The sequence below is a fragment of the Chaetura pelagica genome, unplaced genomic scaffold (assembly GCF_000747805.2).
Source record: "Chaetura pelagica isolate M959 unplaced genomic scaffold, ChaPel_1.0 scaffold7, whole genome shotgun sequence".
NCBI classification, from domain to species: Eukaryota; Metazoa; Chordata; class Aves; order Apodiformes; family Apodidae; genus Chaetura; species Chaetura pelagica.
Genome location: NW_009953920.1, coordinates 2,655,075 through 2,674,132, shown reverse-complemented (window position 1 = coordinate 2,674,132; position 19,058 = coordinate 2,655,075). Strand labels below are relative to the sequence as shown.

At 42.1% G+C, this 19,058-nt stretch overlaps 1 protein-coding gene across 1 annotated transcript; it reads left to right on the top strand.

The window, feature by feature from the left end:
• Positions 1-1,028: 1,028 nt before the first annotated feature.
• On the top strand, positions 1,029-17,216 carry LANCL2 (LanC lantibiotic synthetase component C-like 2 (bacterial)). Its single transcript, XM_010001530.1, has 8 exons — positions 1,029-1,140; positions 4,213-4,420; positions 6,623-6,770; positions 7,292-7,438; positions 9,992-10,174; positions 12,249-12,425; positions 15,017-15,089; positions 16,782-17,216. Exons 1-8 carry the CDS (start codon positions 1,080-1,082, stop codon positions 16,895-16,897), a joined length of 1,113 nt encoding a protein of 370 aa, XP_009999832.1. The 5' UTR covers positions 1,029-1,079; the 3' UTR covers positions 16,898-17,216.
• Positions 17,217-19,058: the final 1,842 nt, after the last annotated feature.

The following is a 19,058-nucleotide window of genomic DNA, read 5'->3' as shown; positions in this document are numbered from 1 at the left end:
AAGAGGTGGAAAGAGATCAAGCACTGTTTCAAAAAACAATAGCTTATTCTCAGTGTAAGCTGACAAGTAGTTAAATTGTGTAATGGCATTTTTTCTTTGTAGAAGATAAATTTTGCTAAAAGTAAACCTGCCCCTTAAGCTCTGTTTAGGCTATTATTAGTCATCCTCTTTGTGTCTAGCTTGCTCTTTCAGGTAGAGTCACTGCATTTAACAACCTCCTGTCAATCCTAATACTATTTTGGGGAGAGGAGAGAGCAGGAAGCAGGAGGAAGGGCATTTAGATGATGTGCCTTCCATGTGGCGATCACAAGCTAAGCTGGATTCAGAAAAAGGTGTGAATACCTCATGGATGATGTGATTGAGCACATCATTAAAGATGAAGGCTCAACGTTGTCATGATTGTCTCAAATATGAGTATTTATCTTCCTTTAGCAATTTTCTGCTCCCTAGTGCCACAGAGGACATGCAGGGACCCTGTGATGAGAGCCAGCACCTAGAGTACGGAGTTCGTGCATTGAGTGTGCTGTGTGTTTGTCTGTAATGTGGTCTTGGTACCAGGACCCTGAGTGGAGTAACTGGCCCATGGAGTGGCAGCAGATGGTTATCTTCTGTTTGATTTTGTTCACCTTTTACTGACTCAGGGAAGCTTTGCTTACTGTATTAAGGGCATGAGATAAGAGGCAGTATGTAGTTAAAAGCTATCACAGTGTCCATAGCTGCTCTTCACATGACTTTAAAGTATCCCCAGATATTTTTTTGTCTAACGTAGATACCAGTAACTTACTCTATTACTAAATCAGAATGCATTACATACGACACACTGAAGATGAACCACCTTGACGTGGCTGACTGCTGTATGTAGTACTTTTCCCCTATTTCTGTTTGTTTTGTTCAGGTTTTTTTTTGATTGGTTTTGGCTTGTGGTGGTTTTTTTCCAAACAAGAAAGTGGAGCAGAGAGTTGCACTCCTGAATTCTTTCCTTTTCTGACTTACGCTCCCTTTCTCCTGCTTCCTCTTTTCAGGTCAGTGCTCGGTTCTCAAAACGGATCCAGACAAAAATCAAGGACCTTCTGCAGCAGATGGAGGAGGGGCTGAAGACAGCAGATCCACATGACTGCTCTGCCTACACTGGGTGGACTGGTGAGAAAGCTGGAATTAGATTGAAGTGTGTTTGTTAAATGATGTAATTTGGTTTATTCACAGGAGGAGGTTCTGGAGAGCAGTGTAGGAGAAAGGGACCTGGGGGTTCTAATAGTGGACAGGAGGATGACCATGAGCCAGCAATGTGCCCTTGTGGCCAAGAAGGCCACTGGCATCCTGGGGTGTATGCGAAATCTGGGTGTGGTTAGTAGGTCAAGGGATGTTCCTCTCCCCCTCTATTCTGCCCTGGTGAGGCCGCATCTGGAATAGTGTGTCCAGTTCTGGGCCCCTCAGTTCAAGAAGGACAGGGAACTGCTTGAAAGAGTCCAGTGCAGAGCCACACAGATGATTAAAGGAGTGGAACGTCTCCCTTAGGAGGAAAGGCTGAGGGAGCTGGGCCTGTTTAGCTCGGAGGAGACTGAGGGGTGACCTCACCAAAGTTTACAAATACATTAAGGGTGAGTGTCAGGATGATGGAGCCAGGCTTTTTTCAGTGATGTCCAGTGATAGGACAAGGGGCAATGGGTGCAAACTGGAACATAGGAGGTTCCACGTAAACATCAGAAAAAACTTACTTCCTGTGAGAGTGACAGAGCCCTGGAACAGGCTGCCCAGAGAGGTTGTGGAGTCTCCTTCCCTGGAGACCCACCTGGACACGTTCCTGTGTGATGTGCTGTGGGTGACCCTGCTCTGGCAGGGGGGTTGGACTAGATGATCTTTCAAGGTTCCTTCCAACCCCTAAGATTCTGTGATTCTCTCTGTGATTCTGTATTCTCACTGCTATCTGGAATGGCTTCCATTGACTTCTGCAGACAAAGTTATAGAGAGATAATTGGCTTTTGTATATTTAGATCTTTGTCTTGCAAAATAAGTGGATTTTCTAAGGCTGCTCTTTCTTTCAGTTTACCCCTTGTTATTAGAAGGTTTTCTTCAAATAAGTTATTTTCACCTTTTTCTTTGAACTGACTATTAGCATTTGTCTAATGGTAACAACATCTTCTAATCATTTTGTGGGGAGTACGTGGGGGGGAGGTGTTCTGTGCCCAGCAGCTTGGAGTCAGGAATATGGATAGTTTGGCTGTGCTTGTTCTTCTGATCCTTGAGTCAGAGCCTGCTGTTGTCGAGCCTGATGCGGCCTCTGCTCTTTGAGCTGCCAACATGCTTTTCTGTCTAGGCCTCTTAAGTGCCACTTTGCTATTACAATGGCATATCCTATTCCTGCTCTGTATAGCTCACACTTTAGGCATACTTATGCCTTAGCACTGCATGTTTGAAATGTGCCCTGAGGATATCTCTTATCTTTGTGTCGAGAGGAGGAGCAGCATGTACAAACTCACCAGGCTTTGCCTGTCCTCAGGCTTAATTCTGGCAGTGAAAGGGTAAGATTTCTTTGCCTTCTTCTTGATGTTTTAGTACAGATGGTGCTGTGGGTGGATAGGTGGGGAAGTTTTAGACAACTCAGAATTAAATGATAGATGTGTTTTAAGGTCTGAAAGTGAGTGGCTGCTAAGTGAGTGCAGAAGTTTTCCAGTGGTGGGCCTTCTCATGCTGACATGAAATGGCTCCTGGGGAGCTGTGTTCTGACACTGTGACTGACAACTGAGGTTATGGCTGATAAACTAGAGCATGCTGAAAATGAGTCATAAGCTAAAAGTAACCCAGCCATCATTAGCGGAAACAAGAAGATAGATGAACAGATAACTCAGTCTAATGAGAGTGGGGTTTTTCCATCCTGTAGAAGGATAGCCAACTACGTCTTCCAGGTTGTAAATTTCTTTCAAGGCTCCTGTGGAAATGACTCTAAAGTATTTAAATAATCTGTTTTTTAAAATACATGGTGCATATACTTTCTTCCCAGACTTGCTCCTTGCAGCATTTTGATAGTGTGCAAATATTGGCAATGCAGTCCTGAGCATTGGCTTGTACTTTGTGAAGCACCTTTAGAATCTTGGAGCATATACTGCTGTCACGTAACAATCATAGGACTAATGTTAAGAGATCATCTCGCTTATACAAGTACCCTTTGTATGTGACAGGCATCTCAGAGGAGCCATGTTAAGGGCAGCATAAGAAAAGGTTACAGAAATCCCAGTAAATAGCCCACAAGTTCCTTTGCTACTGAATTGGGCTAACAAAGCTCTGCATCTCTCCTCTTGGGCTCATCTGGAAAGGACTGTTCAAAGCCAGTCTGGAGAGCATGTGTGAATGTACCAGCACTCTTGTGGTGCTGTTGTTCTTGTACATCTCAGGTGGCCTCTCTGTAGAGCTAGGTTGGCCTTGTGTGTACTTGGCTTTAGTTGTGGCTCAGGAGAGGGCTCTCCCAAGTCTGAAGTGAGTTTGAGATGCAGTATGGTCTGGAGGTAAATGTTTTGCTTGTGCACATGTGTGCTTGCAGTTGGCCAATAAACATCCACTTAGATGGATTTATTTCACTTTCTTCAATCTACATTGTTGCAATATTTAGGGTTTGTTTTGTTTTAATGGAAAACTGTGTAATGAGTTTAATTAAGTGAAGCTTGATATTACCTTCTGGCATTCTCTGAGGACTTGTTTGCTTTCTGGCTTTTACAAACCAGCTTAATTGTAGAAGCTCATAATCTTGTTATGAAATACATTTAGGCATTATAAAGGACTTGGCAAGTTGAATTCAGCAACTCAGCAAAAGATCCTTTTACAAATCAAATGGAAAATCAGTCACTTGTTGCACAGAATAAATGTTTATTGTGTGGTCAATGTACTTGGTCATACACATGCTTGTAAAGCCCAAGTTCTTAAGTCTTCTGTGATTTCTTCACACACCTGTATCATAATTTTTTCTCCATTCTCTGCAAATTGTGCGTTTACCAATGGGCTTGAGTCTGATAATTTTTATTGTTGTCACAATCCAAATTGAAGTCTAACCTAAATAAATGACCTTCCCTTTGCATAAGCTAGAACCTTTGACTGACATGCTTTAAGTGCCCAAATACCTCTTCGCATTTGAGTTACTGGTTCAAAGGCAGTAAAGAGAGGAATATGATATACTTAGAAGGAAAAGTATACAAAATTATCTCTTTCTTTGTGTGGTTGCAGGTATTGCCCTCTTATATTTGCAGCTGTACCGCGTCACAAAAAACCAGAGCCACCTGCAGAGATCTCTTGATTACGTGAAGAGAATCCTTCGCAATCTGAATGGCAGAAGAGTGACTTTCCTCTGTGGTGATGCTGGGCCACTGGCAGTGGGTGCAGTGGTTTATCACAAGCTGAAAAACGACAGTGAATCTAAAGAATGTGTTGCCAGGTAAGTGGTTGATGGTGGAAAAAGCCATGCCTCTCATTTGTAGAGAGCATTGGCCTGGTAAGATATACAAATGGGGTTTTGGAGGGCAGGATTTAAAAAAGGAGAGGCTTTCTGCCCTCATACATTCTCAGTAGAAGAATACAAAGTAGGCTTTATCTTTACGAAAGCTGGCTTGCACTTGATTCATATTTAATGGGTTATCTGGAGTCCTCTATTGCTGCAAGGAGAGGATGTCCTGGGCGTATCTGTAGTGCATACACGTTTGGATTTTGTTGCATGGAAGTGACATTTAACAAAAGCTCCACACTTGCCATGGGCAATATGTAGTGCTTGTGCAGGATGTGATGCTTCCTATAAAACATGTACATTGCAGGGATCAGGAAACATCCAGACAGAAACGTGATACATCAGATTGATATGTAACAAAGATTTCATAAAACAAAGAGGAGGTATTTTCTGAACAGTCAAAGGCAAGGGCTTTAATTAGGTCAGAGCATATGAAGGTTTACTTGAAAAAAATCCAGCCTTTTCTCGAAGTAATTTAAACATAACAAATGCCTTGAGAAATTCCATTTAGATGTGGAGCTTCCTTGGAGAGCTCACTGTCACTTTGCTGGTCCAGAGCTGACTGCTGTAGCCCAGAAAGGGCTACAAGCACTGGAGCCCCGTGGGGTTTGTATTCAGCCCCAGCAATCCACCTGCTAGCAGTCCAGCAGCACACCTAAGGCTGCCAGAATTTGCAGACTAGCCTTGTGTCTTCATCTCCATTCTGGTTTATATTTGGCAATATGATTGATTTCTTTCTAATCTAGAATCTTAGTGTTATTAATCTCTGCTGCTGCTCCAGAATGAATATTTCAGTTTTGAAATGGATCGTAGGTTTGGGTTTTTTTGTTTTGAGTATACTTGTGCATGTAGTTCTGGATGCAGCTGGGAAAGCAGTGTTGCTGTAAGGCAAGAAGCACGGGTATGGCAAAGTGAGATTAGTAAAAATCTTTTTAGTCTCACCTTTCCTTGGAGTGTCATTTCTAGAAGGACTGAAAAGGAGGTTAGTTTGATTGTTTCTTTTTGTCCTTTTTTGTTTACAAATATATTCATGACACCAGCTAAGTGATACATTATAGATGTCAAAATGTAGTCTATGATAATAGTTTTAATTTTTTACCTTGTAGCTGTCTAGTTGTATGGTTTTAGTAATAAAAGTTAACAGTTGATGGTTTAAAAGAAAATACTTTAAATCTAAGTCCAACGTGTAGTTCCAAGAAAAGAATGATAATGTAAAACTTTTTTTGTGAGTAGCTTTTCCCTGGTATTAAGCAGTGACAGCATAAGCAGTGACCCCCAGCTGTTGGGGTCAGTGTTTCTATTCTGGCATGATGTTAATGCTGATATTTCTGCTGAAAAATAGCAGTTGAGTGGGACCTGGGAATTTAATTTGGCCTTCATCCAGATTGTCTTGCCTGCTACCCCAATTTAAAATATGATCGTCTTCATGGTTTTATCTAATTGCCGATTTAATCACAAAAAAATAGGAAGATACAAGGAGGGAGTGGGCAGAAAACAGATCTCTGCTTCACCTCAAATCTAATGCAGATTAGTGGAGTAATAGCAGGGAGTCCCTTTGGAGCAAATGATAATTGCAGTGGTCAACCAAAAGGTTGTTTGTTGTTTTGGTTGTGGTTTTTTTTTCCATTGCTAAAGACAGGCAACACACTTGTGCATTATAGCAGTGCCCTTTTCAAAACTGAGATGCTAAACATTTGAGAGAACATGATGTCTAGGGAGGGGAGTGCTGAATGGGGAGTTGAGATTTTTTGTTTAGTTCCCTTTTGCACATGTACAGTTGCGGGTACTCACTTTGGTGAAATTCCCAGAGGGTCCAGGAGGTTTCCCTATTTGTTGGAGTAGTGCTCCAGCCTCCTCCAACCCTTCCCTTGCACCCATACATTTTTTTCTATCTGCACAAAAATTTGGTAGCTGCAGTAACACTCACCTGGCTCAGCCTGTTTGTCAGGGGTAGCAGGCACACAGAGCTCCTGTGCATAAACCTGGCAAGCAGCTGAACTGGAGATAACTGAAAGGCAGTTGTGGAGCTTCAACACTGATTCTGACTCTGTTTTAATTGGTGGCTTGTGCAGTACATAGTCCAATATGGTCTCTAGAGAAGATGCTTTCCCTCCCCACCTTCCTTCTCCAATGCAGGTTGCTGCAGCTCCAAAGGACAGTCATAAGTACAGATGCTGAACTTCCAGATGAGCTTCTTTATGGCAGAGCAGGGTACCTATATGCTTTGCTGTACCTGAATACTGAAATTGGTCCAGATACTGTCCCACAGTCTCTTATCAAAGAGGTAAGATACTTTTCTCTTTCCAGTGTCACAGCATCACTGAGGTTGAACTGGAATCACTTCTTTGCATAATTCAAGGGATTAAGAGAGGGATGCTGGAGAGGAACCTGGAACTGGGAACTCAGTCTCATCCATCCCTCCAGTCTCTTCCCCCTTTCCCTGCTGCCCAGCTGAGACTGAGGCAGGCAGAAGTTCAGAAGACTTTAAGTGAAAATAAGGAGAATTCAGTGTGGGAAAGATGCACATATTCTGCAGGTACCAGAGAAGGCAGGCCTGGAAGAAAATGAAGTATTAGATGAGAAGTATTTATATGTAAAATTTCTTTTCTTAGAAATGCAAGTGATTCCATCATTTAGGAAAAATTCCATTTCTGTCTCAACACTCAAGTCCAAAAAAGTTGAATATCGTTGTCCTGTCACTCTTTATTGTGGCTTCTTCTTTGCTGTGGTTTTAGTCATGACAAAGCAAAACCCTCTGAACCACAGCAAGTGAGACAGATGGAAGGAATGTGTTCTCTTTCTCAGGTAATAGATGCTATTATTGAATCGGGCAAGAACTTTTCCAAGGAGGAGCGGAAAACAGACCGTTGTCCTCTCCTGTACCAGTGGCACAGGAAGCAGTATGTTGGAGCAGCCCATGGAGTGGCTGGGATCTATTACATGCTCATGCAGGTAACAGTGGCTTTTGTGGGCTGGGGTGAAACGCCAGTGATTTCTTGTTTTGCAGCAGAGGTTCTTCAGCTTTCATGCATGTGCAGAGTCGTGCTGGGTCAAGGTATCACAGCTTGGAGTTAGTCTCTGCAGCACAAAACTGTGCAGAGATGCTGCTGCTCTGCTACCTGGGGACATGTGTTAACCTCACTACAGCCATTTTCTGCAGTGACCAGGCTCTCAGGCTGCTGTAATTTACTGTGCCCTTCACTTCCTGTTTTCTTCAACAAGGTGGTCCACCCCCTTCTGGCTACTTCATCTTTCTGGCTTCCATTTTGCCTTCCCTGGCTCTGCTAGGTTTTCTGAGAAACATCCCGTCCTTTAAAGAAACCTGTTCAAAGGCTCCATCCTTCACTTACTCTTCAAGGCTGATAGCAGAAATAATTGCACAGTGCTTTTTGGTTTAAGCAGAAGCTACTGTGTCTGCATGTTAAATTTGTAACTGTCTTTTCCTTTACACATAATTGCGGCTTTTAAGAATTACCACAAAACCATTGTTTATGCAGCATTAGATTACTGTCTTTTCATTGTACGTTAAATATTGTGAGTCATGCAGACTTGAGTCATCCACTGCAGAAGATGATGACAGACTTATCGGAGTCCATCATTTCCCCATCCCTCCTACATGGAATATGGAGGATTTTTCTGTGTTTTCATAAAGAATTCAGAAATTGGTTTGTTGAATGGTTGATAACAAACAAGGGTGTCCAACATAGCACCTGAGATGTGAAGGCTCATCGTTTCTGTACAACACCTTTATGAGGAAACATGTATTGCTGGATTTACTTAGAGAAGAGTACTGGAAGAATAAGAGCTCAGCAGCATTAAATAACTCATCCAGGAGATATGGAGGGAATTCTGAAGTGCTAACTAGAGAATCTCTAATCCTAAGCCCTTTTCACTAACCCTAAGACAAAAATGTCTGCTTATGTATTTTTGCTCTTGGCAAGAGAGTCAAGACACATACCTGTAGGTTACTTTCTTGCTGTTGGATGTAGGTGCTGGGAACCTCAGGAGCTTGGGCAAAAAATTGAGTTGTACTAAGGTATTCTCAGAAGCAAAAGGTGAGAAGGAAGTTTTGAAGAGTTCTGCTTTTATTGGATTTACCTCCCAAGGACAGACATGCTGGGCTGGACTAGGCTTGCTTTGCACAACTCAAGACTGAAGTCATTTATTGCTGGTATCCATCTGCTTTGCCTTCTACTGCAGGGGTGCAGCAGGAAATCAGACCCCGAAACAGCTTCCCCCTAGAGCCTCTCTACCCCACAGCTCAACATCTGAGTTAGGTCAGCTCCGGGATGTTCTTCAGGATAAGCTGATCTGTATTCAGGTGTACTTCTGATTAGCAGTGTGTGGGTTTCTGTTCCACTCAGAAAAGTGCAAAGGTGGAGTTTTCTTGAGGGACCTGATAGGTAGAAGTCTGGCAAAGTTCTCCTGGCTGATGTGAAATAGAGGCTCTTAGGTTTTTTTTAGGTTACTGGAAATACAGCTGCTGAAAGTCTTTCACTTGACTGTGAGACTGCCAGTTTTGACAGTGTGCTCACCTGTGGAATGCAAATGTGCTGGAGCTGGTGGAAAACAGTGAAATTGTATGACATTGAATCAGCAACAAAGACGAGTTATTTAAAAAAATAAGTTAGGAGGCTTCTGTAGGCTACAGTTTCTGCAGTTGTTCCCACAGCTTGCAGGAATTCCAGAAATTATGTAGGCTGTGTAAAAATAGAGATCTTTGTTATGAAAATACGGTAAAATGAGCTGGTAGAGGAGAAAATGCCAACTGAGAACAACTGCAGACCCAACAGGTATTTGGCTTCTAAACCTTTACTTGCAAGGAGCATACAGGTTGATGGATATGCTCTCCTTTTGGCAAGGATGTAAACTAAACAGAAGAAATGAGAGAGAAAATTCAGAAAAGCATTCTAAGGGTGAGTTTGTAGTGCAGAGGTGTTAGCTGCCTGGAGAGGTAGCTGTTGCTTCTGAAATTGGAAATGCAGATTTATAGCCCATAGCTTCAGGGAGTTTTGCTTATGATGGAAAACATTAACCTTCATAAAACCTTTGCCAGGTATGCCACTGCATACACTCTTCTTCATTTACTGGGAAATAGGACAGGTTTGTCTACATCTGTTATTTTTAAAACAAAATGTGTAACTCATTGTGTTTTGTGTACCATCTTTCTTGTGTAAGCGTTTACTATTTTAAGATATACAGAGAGGCCTTTGAGTCTTGGAATCTATATTCTGTTCCCAGTTCTTCCATAGCCTTCCTGTGTAACCTTCAGTAAGACAGGTGACAACTTGGTGCCCCAATTTCTTTGTCTCTACAGTAGCTGTAAAAACACTTCTCACAAGAGTATTGTAAGCAGACATTAATTAAATCTGTATGAAGTGTATTTGGATCAAGGACACATATGTAGGAGATTTGAAAATAGATCACAGAATTAACTGTTGAGACACGATTTGTTACTACTTTTGTCTATGGTTTTGATAGTGTTTTTCTTCATGTTCTCTTTAGCCAATTGCCAATGTGGACCAGGAGACACTGACAGAGCTGGTGAAGCCAAGCATTGACTATGTACGTCATAAAAAATTCCGATCTGGGAATTACCCGTCGTCACTGAGCAACGAGACTGACAGACTGGTTCACTGGTGCCATGGTGCTCCCGGAGTCATCCACATGCTCATGCAAGCTTATAAGGTGAATCACTCTGTGTTCATATAGACCTTTATTTTTACAGAGAGACCTAGATGCAAGGCCTGTCAGATTGTAAGGCTTGCATTTTATATCTTTCTAGATCCAGATTTTCAAACCAGAACCCTAGGCTAGGCACATTAAAATCTTGAAAGACTTACATACGTGTGTTTCTAAAAAGGAAATAAATGGGTAAAATTGTTTCTCAGGATGCTAGTAGTTACTAGACTTCCTTGGAAGAGGACCATGTATTTAAACAATTTTATATTGAGTCCTGAGTGTGAGAACATTGCCCTAAATTATTTGAATCTTCATCTCAGGAGTTTTAAAGAATTATGTTGGTTTTCAAAAGCATAGGTTCATGTGTCTTGCTAAAGAATGTCTTCCACAAATTACTTCATTATTAACATACAGCTTTAGAGATTTTAATGTCAGAGCAAAGATCCCAGGCCCCTTCTAGGGCATAAATATAACCACTGAGCCACCACAAGCCTACTGTTTGATTTTGTCCATCTCGCTTGTGTTGTGCACTTCTGATTTGCATGATGTCTGAAAGTATGCTTTTTAATTACATTTATGCAAATTGTTTCTGCACTTGATGGCCCTCCTTGGCAGATTTCCTGGTCAGCTTCTGGGTGGTCTGATGAAAACCAGGCTTGGTTATTAGAATAATTACTCGTGCTGGTACCTGAAATATGAACTGTGAATCTTTTACATCATTGCTGAATGTGGCAGCAGTCACCATTGCTTTTTCTTGGAGCTGTGGTAGGAGATTGACTTAACACTGCAGACTTCTTTTCCAGTCCTCCCTCCCTTCTCTGTCAATGCAATGCTTTCCCCAGCACAAAAAGTTTTGCAGGGAATAAGAGGGATAGGACCAACTTCTGTTTAGCAGTCTCCCTTCTGGTCTCATTTTATATGAAAGATGATGGGGCATATGATGCTTTTCCTTTACTCATTATAATCTGCTTTTTGAAGAAGAAGTAAGAAAAATTGGAGTATGTTTTTCTGGCTGTGCTTTCATACCAAGCACAGAGGCTTGTTTTAACAGACAGCAGTGTTTGTCCTTGAAATCAAATGTTGTTGCCAGGCCTTGATTTGAAATGTTCATAGAATGATGTTACAGCTAAGTAGCTGACAAACCGTGTTCAGAGAAAGGGACTGTTCTTTGTCAAGCTTGTGGATTTAAGAATCTTGCCTGTTAATTGCTTCTTACCTTAATCAAATAGCATCGTTGCTGGGGCTGCTGTCTGTAAAGGACTAAGTCTACAGTAGTGCATCAATTACTACTCTTTTTTGTCTTGTTGATCTGTGGAGTGACTTAGGCAAAGGGGAGCAGAAAAAGCAGTCTTATAAAGGTGAAAGTCTGGTGTTCGTCTGAACTAATTGGGTTTGGTTTTTGCTCTCCTGGTGGACTCTCTGGGTCCAAAATACACTTCAGTTGCAACAAACTTTGTAAAGTTGGTCCTTTGCCCAAACTGGCTGGTGCTTCTGAGCAATTCCAATGTAAATACTAATCAAGGTAATAGAATATTCCTACTTAAACTTGTGACAGAGAAGAGCCCTGTGCTACGCAAAAAGATGTTCTCATACATTTTTTACATGGAACTGAAGGCAGATGGTGAGTAACCAGCAACAATTATTCAGAAAGGGCAGGACGTAGCCCTTTAGGAACAGATATCATGGCCAGTATTCTGTGTTACATTTCTTGGAGAGAAGAATTACATTTCTGTATTTTAAATCAAGTAATGAAATGTTAGGGAAATGAGGGGGAGAAGCAAAAAAAGACCATGCATGCTTCAAATAGATTACAGGTTGTAGAGCCAAGGGCCTTGAACTTGAGGGATTTTTACCTTGGGGTCCTGATTTTGGAAACAAAAACTTGAAAATATCTTGCTTCTCATTTCTCTGCATGGAAAAGGAACTTAACAAGAAAATAAATTTAAGCTTAAGACAAACGGATTAATAAAATTGAAAATAAATTTCATATTAAAACCCCCATACTAATAGCAAAACATCTCTTGCTTTTGTTTTCTTTAGTACTTCCATTTATGTGCATTTGTTTTCTGTTATTCCACAGACCTTTAAAGAGGATAAATACTTGAAAGATGCCATGGACTGTAGTGATGTCATCTGGCAGAGAGGTTTATTGAGGAAAGGGTATGGGATCTGCCATGGTACTGCTGGCAATGGCTACTCCTTCTTGTCTCTCTATAACCTAACTCAGGACAAAAAGTACCTCTACCGAGCTTGCAAGGTGAGCTTTGAACATCCCAACAAAATTACTGCTCCTTTTCACATCGTAGGAATAAATTGCAGTTGGAGTAGTGTGGGTTTTGGCTGGTTGGCTGGCTGTGTGGGACAACTGTGTCCCATCACTTGCTCCCCTTGGCTCACACTTTGACTGGACAACTTCAACTGTGTACATGGAACATGCACCCTCTTAATATGCAGGGTGGAATGTAGAAATGTTCTGTGAGGGGGGAGGATCTAAAGACATACTCAAACAAAAGTAGTCTGAAAATCAGCCTGCCTGAACAGTTAAGACTCATTTTATGTGGTGCTAATTATTCCATTGAGACATCCACTGTTGTCCTTAGCTTCTCAAGCAATACTGTTTGTAGTCTTTTGTAATTATTTTTTTTTTAAACTAGTGTCTGTTTGGGCCTTTTGGAGATCTGAATTGCAGTTATTAAATTGCTCACTTGGATTTTTTTTAGTAATACAAATGGCGGAGAAAGATAGACTTGGAATCTTTCCACTGGTGTTGTCCAGGTTTTGTGCTTGGCTCTGAATATGCTAGTTAGAGAAGAAGGCTTTCTCAGCCTCTCTTTCCTCATCTCATAAGACTAGTTTGGTTTGGTTTCTTGGGGATTTTTTTCAGCCTAATTAATGGATATCAGGTTTCATATTACATACATAGCTATTTATCTGAGGCCTTTTAAAAAGTTATGTAATGGGAAAGTTGTGGGTTGCTTCCTAGATGTTTTCAGATGAGTGCTGGCCATATGTAGAGTGAAGCTGTTGTATTCATCTCCACTGTCAGCCTATCCTACATCAGCAGAGCTTTAAAAGTTGCTGCTTGTCTCATATTTACGAAAGCCTGACACCATGAGAAATCCCTTGTTACCTCTTAGGAGTCGTGAAGTTATTTTGCAAATGAACCAGAAGAGCATGAAAGGCCAAGGCTCACAGATACCCCCTGGCTTATTCTTCTCACTTTTGGCTTCACAACTTTTCTCCAACATTATCTGACAGGCTTCTGGAGGCTGAGCTACTCCTAGCTTGGCCTGCCTGTAGGAAGAGAGAGAAGGGAGCTGTGGTATCTGGGACTTTAAGGTGTCTGGGCACAGAGAACATCTGAGCCCTGTGCTGCTCAGCATTTTGATTAAGCCACTGCTGATGGCAAGCATGCTCACTCTATGTGACATAAATAATAATAATGGCAGATGTCTTCCTGCTAGAATATATATATATGTAATTCTTTTTTTCCTCTTGGTTTAACAAAGATACTAGTGTGCCTTACTGGATCTGTGAGTTGTTCTGAAGCTATGAACTTGTAAATTATGGTTGTGCTTCTGTGCCCTGGGGTGCATTTTTAAAATTTCTGTTACAGTTCCCAGGCTGGCAGTAATAATAAAAGGCTAGTATGCAATAAGATGTGGCAAGAATTGATTGTAGTTCAGAAACATGCCATGTACATGTTCTGTCCTCACGTATAAGACAAGATCACATAGAGAGTTAAACCTTGGTTTGAAGATTTATACCCGTGGAGGCCCCAAAAATGTTTCATCACTTCTCAGTGTGGACCACAATGTTTGTGGTTTTTTTGCTGGGTTTCCTTAAAACATTCCCACACATGCACATGTGTCTAGCAAGAGAAGGAAAATCCATCCCCCAATAAAGATTTAAACAGAACGGAATGGGGAGAAGGTAGGAGGAGATGCCACACTTTGTGCTTCTGTGGAACAGGTTGGTGGTTCTGGAGGCAAACTCACACCCCATATAGCTCTACCTCTAGAGCTGAGGGTGATCTGTTTGCTAACAGGTTGCCCTAATTTCAGGGGGAGCAGGGAGAGCCCCCTTAGTTCTTTGCTGTGCAGGAATCTTGGCACTGTATTTTGCATAGGCAGTGGTTTGCTTCCAAGCACAGAAATACCAGGGCAACTTCTGTCCCCTGCTGTGCTCTGGGGAGCCATAAAGGAGAAATAGGTGGTTGTTATGAAGCTGATCCAGATGCAGTTTGTAAGTCATGAATGTCTAATGTAGCTACTGCAGCAGTGTTGATCAAACAGAAGAAAGAGATTGTTAACTCTTTTAATAAGATTCCATCATCTGCAACAAAATACTGATGACCATGATTGTCTAACTGCATTTAGAATGATTTTTTCATAAAGCTTGGGGAGAGTAATGTAATAAAACTAAGCAATGGCAGCTGGAGATTTAATACCAAAATGCAATTAACAACCCCGAGTCCTGAGTACGTGGATAAATTAAGCACCAAGAAATTATAGTATTAGAAAAATGTTACTCTTGAAACTGAATCTGTCTGTTCTTGTGGCATTGTTCATTGATGTGTAGCAGGGCTGATTTACAGAAAACAAAAGGACAGCGCACCTAATCACATTGTTACAAAACTGAAACTTGCACTGTGGAAATAGAGATCCTGAAACCTAATTGCAGCCTTGTCACAGTTGAAGTGGGACAGACTGATCACAGACAGGGATTTCTGTGTCGTATCTTTGCTTGCTCAATTTGACATGTAGTACCTAGTAAAGATACACAGATACTCAAGCTTGCATTTGAGGGTCTTACAAAGTGTATGATTTTTTTTCATGTTTTCCCCAGTTTGCTGAGTGGTGTTTGGAGTATGGTGCACATGGATGTCGTATTCCTGACAGACCTTATTCTCTCTTTGAAGGTAAAGTGATGGTGTTGCAAATGGCATTGTATTATATAGGAAAGAAGGGCAACCTTGCCATTTTGAAACATGCTTAGCAGTTGGGAAATCTTTGGTGGGGTTTTTCTACTATTAAAAATAAACCCACCCCCCATCTCTGCCTAAAAGAAGGTGGGGGAAGACAAAATAATTCACTGTCACAACTTGCACTTTTGTTTGCATTTCAGCAGTTCCCAGTGTCAAGCCAGTGCTGGTGTCATTCTTGAATAAAACTCTCTTGTGCTGGTTGGCTTAAAGCAAACAGAAATCCAGGCAGCAGTTCTGTCACAGGTTCTGTAGCCAAGGGACTGGGCAGAGGAGCAACTGTGGGTAGGGAGTCTCAAAGTAGTTGCTGGCTTGTCAGAACCAGACCTTCTCTGCTGCAGTACTAAAGCAAGGAAAACATTTGAAACAGAAAATAAATACAGAGTTTTTAGAGGCTTTTCTGTAAGTTCAAGGATGTTGCCACATAGTTTCCTTGAGGTCTGTATTTCTTGTAGATTATTTTATATTCCTTATCTCATGATTTAGAAACATGGTAGCAAGGAACGATAAGCCCAAGTAAGATTTAAAGTGCTGCTGCTTCACAAACAGTGAGCCTAGTGTGCCACCTATCACGAATATGTGAAATTACAGCAGACTGAATAGAATTATTTTACAAATAAACCAATCCAAGGTGTGTACACACGAGAGCAGTAGTTATATGCATCCCTTTTAAATATAGAGCAATTGTCGTAATGTTTAAGGGAGAAAAGTCTAAGTATTCTAACTCCTGAGAGCTCCCTTGCATGTATGTTGTGTCTGTCCTGTCCATTGTATAAGACCTTTGAAGTCTGTTGAGGTGAAGTAATGCCAACTGTAGGATGGTTTGTGCTTTCTTGCTGACATACAACTTTAAGTTTTTTAACGCCAATGATTTATTTGTAGAAAAATGTTTTCAAATTTGAGACAAAAAAGTCTTAATTTTGGTGAATATTTTTGTAGCCAAAATTATGCTTGAAGTTGCCCAATTCTGCATGTTATATGGACACTGTGGAAGTTGCATGTGCACCTTACAGGACTGTCTTAATCATTTCATTTACATCAGATGCTGTATTTCAGGAAGGTTCCTCTGTTTGTATGTGATGAGCTATTGATAAAACAGGATTTTAGCTTGATCATAAAACTGAGCTTGTGTTTGTATGCTGTCCTGCTGTAGGGTGTCTCTGCTGTCTGTCACCCTGAGAGTTTCATTAGGTGATGCTTCTGTTAGTGCTTCAGGCTCTGGATGACCTCTTTATGAATAGCAAGCAAATGACTCTGTACATCACAAGTATAATAAAGCTTTGCCTTTGGTTGTTTTTTTTTTCACCAGTGAAATGATGAGCAAGAGCTGCTCAGATTCTGAGAGATAGTCCAAATGGGGATTTACTTTTTCTGAATTGAAGTAGCATTGAGGTTGTGCAGCTGAAAAGATGGTGGTAGAGAGATCTCGGTTCTTGCCTTTGGACTTCCCAAGTGCAACTTGGTTTACTGGGCAAAGTACAGATGAACTTGCTTTTTTATAGTCTGTAAGTTCACCTGTTGGAAAGGAGATTCTAGTGAGGTGTTCAAACACGTGCTGTTGCCTTTACTTTCAACTGTGCTGTTTTAATGTCAAAGATACACAAAGATCTCTTTCTCATTACATTTTAGGCATGGCTGGAGCTATTCACTTCCTCTCAGATATTTCAGTACCGGAGGCTTCCCAGTTTCCAGCGTTTGAACTTGGACCTCAAAGGAGGGAAAACAAAGTGGAACAGGACAGCTAAAAGATCATTTTGAAAGGAAACTGATGCCAAAAGAGATGGGACTGTTTAGTGCCTCTGATACTGAACCAACTCAGCACTGAACCGACGGATGGATTAACCCTTTTTTCACCGCCCCCTGCCCCAGAGGACCGTGAAGTCATTAGAGCATGTAGAGGAGAAGCCACATCTAAGTTCTGTTAAAGTGACATGTTCAGATGTAGGACAAGAGAAGTCAAGTTTTGAACTTTCTCTCTTCTGTTGTATTTGTCTTCTTCAGGTCTTTGACATGCTCTGCACGTTTATTGGTGTTGTCTGTTGAGTCAAGTCTTTTGTCGTTAGCAACAAGCTGGTCCCTGTGTGAATCTCTGTCCTGTACCTCCGTGCATGACTCACAGCAGCGGTGTTGCTTTCTGCAGTGTGGTTACCCAGAGAGTTCCACCTTGATGCCAGTTTGCTGCAGGGCAGTGCCCAGCTTCACCGGAGAGCTGGCAGTTTCAAACAGAGATGAAAACACGTTCTTGCGGTCATATTTTTCTGCATTTTTCTCCTTGGTGATGGAGGTGAGCCTTTTGTTGATGCAGAGGTAAGAGGCCACCACAGTTTTCCGAAATTTAGCAGGTTGGAATGGACCTGACTTTGTCTTTTGCTTCTGCTGTGGGAGTTTTTTTTAGAAAGCCTGAAAAGAGAGGCTTCCTTGATACCTGAACCTGATCAGTGTGTTAAGCACTTGCAGCACAGTGGACATGGTTGTTTTCACCTCTGCAAAGCCCCATCCCATGGCACAGGTTTAACAAACTGAAGGTGTAATCACTTATACTAACCTCCTGCTGCCACCAGGAGCAGCATAACTGTGCTTCCCCTCTCCTGTAAGAGGATTTTTAATAAACCTGTCCTGCAGCATCTTGTATGCTAGTGAGTAAAGGAGGGCAGCAGGGCAGTTTCTCATGCTGGTGACTTGGGATGACTGTTGCTTCCAAAACAAGGTGGTGATTTGTTCTGGGCCCCTCCCTCTCCTCCCAGCCCCGCTGCATTTAGCCCATATAGTATGATAGGACTCACCAGCTGCTTGTGAAGGCTGCAGAAAATTTGTGAGCAATATGAAACCGTTGCTAGAGTAATTACAGTTGATTTCATCTTAAAATCCAAACAGAGAAGGCCCTTTGCCCTTCATTTTAACTGTGCTGCTAGTGCTTTGCTTCCCCTTGTAGTGTGGTAGGGTTGTGAAATACTAGACCTACCTCCAGGTGCTCCTGAGGATCAGGCTTTTGGTTTGAGAAGAGCACTTAGAGCAGGCTTATGTGTTGCAGGTAGCAAGCAGGCTCACAGCTTGGGCAAGGTAAGGAGGTGTAGCACACACTCACTCTCTCCAGCTCTGCTGTCATCCTTCCCCCAGGTCACCTTGTTCTCTGTCATTCCAGGTGCTTATTTTAATTGATACCTTTTGTTGGGTGCCAGTGTGACAGATGGCAGAGACTTTGACCTTTCAGAGGTGCACTGGGATGTATGTGACCTGTGGGCCATCTGCTGAGCGCCACTGTTTGCTGTCAAGCTTGGGAGATACACGGTTGCCCCTGCGTAAATCTCTGAACAGTAGTGGGTGACTTATTTGAACTTAATATATTATCTGGTGCCAGATCCGTTGGCATGTTAATAATCTCCACATTCAGTTCTCCTGGGCAAGAGCAGCAGTGCCTGTGCAGGGACAGCTTAATGTCACAGTGTAGCTCATCTGGTTTGTCAGGTAGGACTAAGACGGGAGCAGCAGCAGGACTTTTCCACCCCTCTGGCAAAGGGCAGCAGATGAGGTGATGGGGCACCAAACCCAGCTGCATCTGTACAGGGATGAGGGAAGCTGCATGCCAAGCAGCTGGGGGGAAGCAAACTGGAGCAGAAGGGCAGAAAGGGGAGGGATCAGAGAAACGGGAGGAGCCGATTACAGGAAGCAATGCACAGAGGGTACCAGTAGAGGCCGTATCAAATGAGATGTTCCTCCTGTCAAGCATGCTAAAGTCTACTGCTTCTTTCTTTAGCCTGTGGGTGACTGATCCTGCCCATAGACAAGCCAGGGAGGAAACTAACCTAGGGTCAAGTCTCGGCACAAATCCTAGCAGAAGAGGTGGGTGGCATCCCTGATCTTGTTTGACACCATCCCACCATTTTTCCTTCCCCTCTGCTGGGAGTG